This window comes from Triticum urartu, chromosome 3 (assembly GCF_003073215.2).
Source record: "Triticum urartu cultivar G1812 chromosome 3, Tu2.1, whole genome shotgun sequence".
Classification (NCBI taxonomy): domain Eukaryota; kingdom Viridiplantae; phylum Streptophyta; class Magnoliopsida; order Poales; family Poaceae; genus Triticum; species Triticum urartu.
Window position 1 is genome coordinate 598,836,730 of NC_053024.1, and position 5,405 is coordinate 598,842,134.

Here is a 5,405-nt window from a genome sequence, read left to right on the forward strand (position 1 = left end):
GCCGACTGCGATCACATCGACTTTGGAACCGTTTCCCACGCGCATCGTCACCTCGTCCTTAGCCAATCTTCGCTTAATCCGTAGTCCCTGTTTCGAGTTGCAAATATTAGCAACAGAACCAGTATCAAATACCCAGGTGCTACTGCGAGCATTAGTAAGGTACACATCAATAACATGTATATCACATAGACCTTTGTTCACCTTGCCATCCTTCTTATCCGCCAAATACTTGGGGCAGTTCCGCTTCCAGTGACCAGTCTGCTTGCAGTAGAAGCACTCAGTTTCAGGCTTAGGTCCAGGTTTGGGTTTCTTCTCTTGAGCAGCAACTTGCTTACCGTTCTTTTTGAAGTTCCCCTTCTTCTTCCCTTTGCCCTTTTTCTTGAAACTAGTGGTCTTGTTGACCATCAACACTTGACGCTCCTTCATTTCTACCTCCGCAGCTTTCAGCATTGCGAAGAGCTCGGGAATAGTCTTATTCATCCCTTGCATATTATAGTTCATCACGAAGCTCTTGTAGCTTGGTGGCAGTGATTGGAGAATTCTGTCAATGACACAATCATCTGGAAGATTAACTCCCAATTGAATCAAGTGATTATTATACCCAGACATTTTGAGTATATGCTCATTGACAAAACTGTTCTCCTCCATCTTGCAGCTATAGAACTTATTGGAGACTTCATATCTCTCAATCCGGGCATTTGCTTGAAATATTAACTTCAACTCCTGAAACATCTCATATGCTCCATGACGTTCAAAACGTCGTTGAAGTCCCGATTCTAAGCCGTAAAGCATGGCACACTGAACTATCGAGTAGTCATCAGCTTTGCTCTGCCAGACGTTCATAACATCTGGTGTTGCTCCAGCAGCAGGCCTAGCACCCAGCGGTGCTTTCAGGACGTAATTCTTCTGTGCAGCAATGAGGATAATCCTCAAGTTACGGACCCAGTCCGTGTAATTGCTACCATCATCTTTCAACTTTGCTTTCTAAGGAACGCATTAAAATTCAACGGAACAACAGCACGAGCCATCTATCTACAATCAAGCATAAACAAGCAAGATACTATCAGGTACTAAGTTTCATGATAAATTTAGGTTCAATTAATTTACTTAAAGAACTCCCACTTAGATAGACATCCCTCTAATCCTCTAAGTGATTACGTGATCCAAATCAACTAAACCATGTCCGATCATCACGTGAGATGGAGTAGTTTCATTGGTGAACATCACTATGTTGATCATATCTACTATATGATTCACGCTCGACCTTTCGGTCTCCGTGTTCTGAGGCCATATCTGTATATGCTTGGCTCGTCAAGTATAACCTAAGTATTCCGCGTGTGCAACTGTTTTGCACCCGTTGTATTTGAACGTAGAGCCTATCACACCCGATCATCACGTGGTGTCTCAGCACGAAGAACTTTCGCAACGGTGCATACTCAGGGAGAACACTTCTTGATAATTAGTGAGAGATCATCTTATAATGCTACCGTCAATCAAAGCAAGATAAGATGCATAAAAGATAAACATCACATGCAATCAATATAAGTGATATGATATGGCCATCATCATCTTGTGCTTGTGATCTCCATCTTCGAAGCACCATCGTGATCACCATCATCACCGGCGCGACACCTTGATCTCCATCGTAGCATCGTTGTCGTCTCGCCAATCTTATGCTTCCATGACTATCGCTACCGCTTAGTGAGAAAGTAAAGCATTATAGCGCGATTGCATTGCATACAATAAAGCGACAACCATATGGCTCCTGCCAGTTGCCGATAACTCGGTTACAAAACATGATCATCTCATACAATAAAATTTAGCATCATGTCTTGACCATATCACATCACAACATGCCCTGCAAAAACAAGTTAGACGTCCTCTACTTTGTTGTTGCAAGTTTTACGTGGATGCTACGGGCTTAAGCAAGAACCAATCTTACCTACGCATCAAAACCACAATGATAGTTTGTCAAGTTGGTGCTGTTTTAACCTTCGCAAGGACTGGGCGTAGCCACACTCGGTTCAACTAAAGTTGGAGAAACTGTCACCCGCAAGCCACCTATGTGCAAAGCACGTCGGGAGAACCGGTCTCGCGTAAGCGTACGCGTAATGTCGGTCCGGGCCGCTTCGTCCGACAATACCGCCGAACCAAAGTATGACATGCTGGTAAGCAGTATGACTTATATCGCCCACAACTCACTTGTGTTCTACTCGTGCATATAACATCAACATATAAAACCTAGGCTCGGATGCCACTGTTGGGGAACGTAGTAATTTCAAAAAAATTCCTACGCACACGCAAGATCATGGTGATGCATAGCAACGAGAGGGGGAGAGTGTGATCTACGTACCCTTGTAGATCGACAACGGAAGCGTTAACTTGGTTGATGTAGTCGTACGTCTTCACGGCCCGACCGATCAAACACCGAAACTACGGCACCTCCGAGTTCTAGCACACGTTCAGCTCGATGACGATCCCTGGACTCCGATCCAGCAAAGTGTCGGGGAAGAGTTCTGTCAGCACGACGACGTGGTGACGATCTTGATGCACTACCGTCGCAGGGCTTCGCCTAAGCACCGCTACAATATTATCGAGGACTATGGCGGAAGGGGGCACCGCACACGGCTAAGAATATGATCACGTGGATCACCGAAACGGGAGTTGCATAATCTCATAGTCATAGGAACATGTATAAGTCATGAAGAAAGCAATAGCAACATACTAAACGATCGGGTGCTAAGCTAATGGAATGGGTCATGTCAATCAGATCATTTACCTAATGATGTGATCCCGTTAATCAAATAACAACTCTTTGTTTATGGTTAGGAAATATAACCATCTTTGATTAACGAGCTAGTCAAGTAGAGGCATACTAGTGACACTCTGTTTGTCTATGTATTCACACATGTATTATGTTTCCGGTTAATACAATTCTAGCATGAATAATAAACATTTATCATGATATAAAGAAATAAATAATAACTTTATTATTGCCTCTAGGGCATATTTCTTTCACCGTGTATGGCAGGGTGCCATGTATCGCTCTGGATCTTCTTTCGCCTGCTCTAGGCCTTGGTCGATGCATTCGCGGTTCTTGTTATCTGTTTGGGTGTTCGGGTCTGTGACGCTGCCGTGTGGCTTTATTTATAAAGCCGGGCCAAGGCCTTTTATCTAAAAAAAGGATTATGAGGTAAAACTGACAAGCTACGTACACCATGTTTAGTACCAATATTTAGTACTAGCAAAATTCAAGATTTAATCCATGCATGCCATATGATTTCTGATGAAATACCTTATTTAAACAAAACCATGAGCAAGGCCCCGAGAACAAAGTTGAGAAAAAGCCTGCAAAATAACATAATACTAATAAGCATATTTTGCTTAGAACAAAGGCTACTATGAAGTAACATTGGAGATCAACATTTAGCCATATGTATTTTCCTAAAAAATGTTAGATGCTGATGGCTCATTAGATAGGCGCCGATCCATAGGCTAGCTGTTGGATGGCGCTCTCGCGTTAAAGGCATGGTCCAGCCCACAAATTTCCATAGGATTTTTGAACAATTAAGACGCATAAATCTTTTGTTCTGTTGCCACCAGAGAGAACCAAAGGAAATGCCTACTAACAGTATTTCATTCTTTAATTTTCTGTCTCGGTGCCACTGATACATATAGATTACAAGCCATTAATTTAAGGGAGTGCCTAGGACTCAACTAGATGAGATATAATTTGGTCTCATTCACATGAAAACAAAAACAGATAAAAATAATACTACAAACCACATCAGCACACACGCATCTTATAGTATCAATCCAATGGCTATAAAAGTGAATGAGACATAACTAAAACTCAACTAGATGAGTTCTAGCAAAGCCGTTAATTTAATTGATACTACTAGGATAATGAATCTTGCACTCAGGATCATATAAATAGATTGATAACGAGCTAAGAGATCGGTGTATAATATAAATAGATTGATAACGAACTAAGAGATCGGTGTCATAGAGTCTGACTCTCACAGACTCAGACTTGGTATGGATCTTGTCTTCTTCTCCTCAGTAGGGGAAGCCCATGTTCATCCCGGGCCCCTGCTGCACCATCTTCATCCCGGCGGCGACCCCCGGCGGCGGAGGCATCGCCATCCCAACAGGAAACTCCGGCGGCGGCGGCATCGCCATAGCCGCCTGCTGCATCTCCGTGTCGGCGGCGAACACTGGTTGCGGCTGCATCGCCATAATCATCTGCTGCATCTCCGTCCCGGCGCCAAAAACGGGCGATGGAGGAACCGACATATGCATCTGCTGCAAATCCACCCCGTAGGCCAAGCCCGGCGGCGGAGGCATTGCCATTGACATCTGGTGCATATGCATCCCGACGGCGAACCCCTGCGTCGAAGGCATCACCATCTGCATCTGTTGCATCCCCATCCCGGCGTTGCCACTGCTGCTGCCACCAAACTCAAAGGTGCTACAACCGAAGAGCTGCTGCTGTGGCGGCGGGGGCGCCTGCAGCATGCGGCTGACGTTCTGCGCCTCCAAGAGCACCTGGTATGCGCGGTCCGAGACGGCGGCCCGCGCCACCATCAGCTCGGCGGCGAAGGCCATCAGCTCCTCCTCCCCAATGTCGCCCAACTCGGGGTCGAGCCACACCGCAAATTGATCCCCCGCGGCGCGCTCCTTTGCCATGGCCTCCACCACGCGCCCTTTCCGCGCCTTCACCTCCTTCAACCGCGTGCGCAGCTCGCCGTGCAGCTGGTGCAGCTTCTTCAGCTCGTCGTCGTCGGCGGCGGCGCCCTGGACCAACGCGCCTCCCCCCGCCAGGAAGCGGTCGACGACGGCCTCGGCGGAGGGGTGCCCAAAGGAGAAGGCCTTTCCGCCGTCCGAGAAGGTGACGGCGGCCACCTGGGCGCCGCACATCACCGCCAGCTCGTTGGCCTTGTTAAACAGGCCCTGCCGGCGCTTGGCGAAGCATACCTGTCGGGCGCCCTTCTTCTCGATCCGCCGGATGGCGATCTTCGTCCGCCCATTGCCGGCCCTCCGCTTTGGCGCCGCCGCTCGCCCGACCATTGTTCCCTCGTCGCTCGCTCGGTGGCTCGGAGAAAGGAAGGGGAGAGGAGGTAGATGTGTGTCTGGTTCTGGCTACGTCTTGGCCTCGGGGTCGTATGTGCTTATATATATAGCAGTGGTGAGAGGAGGATGACTGGATGAGGATCGAGGAATCGCTTGCCCTAACGTTGACAACTCATGATTGGCAAGGAGGTATTATTCGGTATTCTCTGCCTGTGAGCTGTCACGCGTATAAGCGTAAATTTACCAGCATGCTCCAGCATTTTATGGCCACGTTCGGCTGCGTGTTTTTATTAGGCAAGGGTTAAAGAATGAGTGCTAGGCCTGCTGTTGGG

At 47.3% G+C, this 5,405-nt stretch overlaps 1 protein-coding gene across 1 annotated transcript; it reads right to left on the reverse strand.

The window, feature by feature from the left end:
- Positions 1-3,691: 3,691 nt before the first annotated feature.
- LOC125548809 (MADS-box transcription factor 34-like) lies at positions 3,692-5,130 on the reverse strand. Its single transcript, XM_048712348.1, has one exon. It carries the CDS (start codon positions 5,068-5,070, stop codon positions 4,060-4,062), a length of 1,011 nt encoding a protein of 336 aa, XP_048568305.1. The 5' UTR covers positions 5,071-5,130; the 3' UTR covers positions 3,692-4,059.
- Positions 5,131-5,405: the final 275 nt, after the last annotated feature.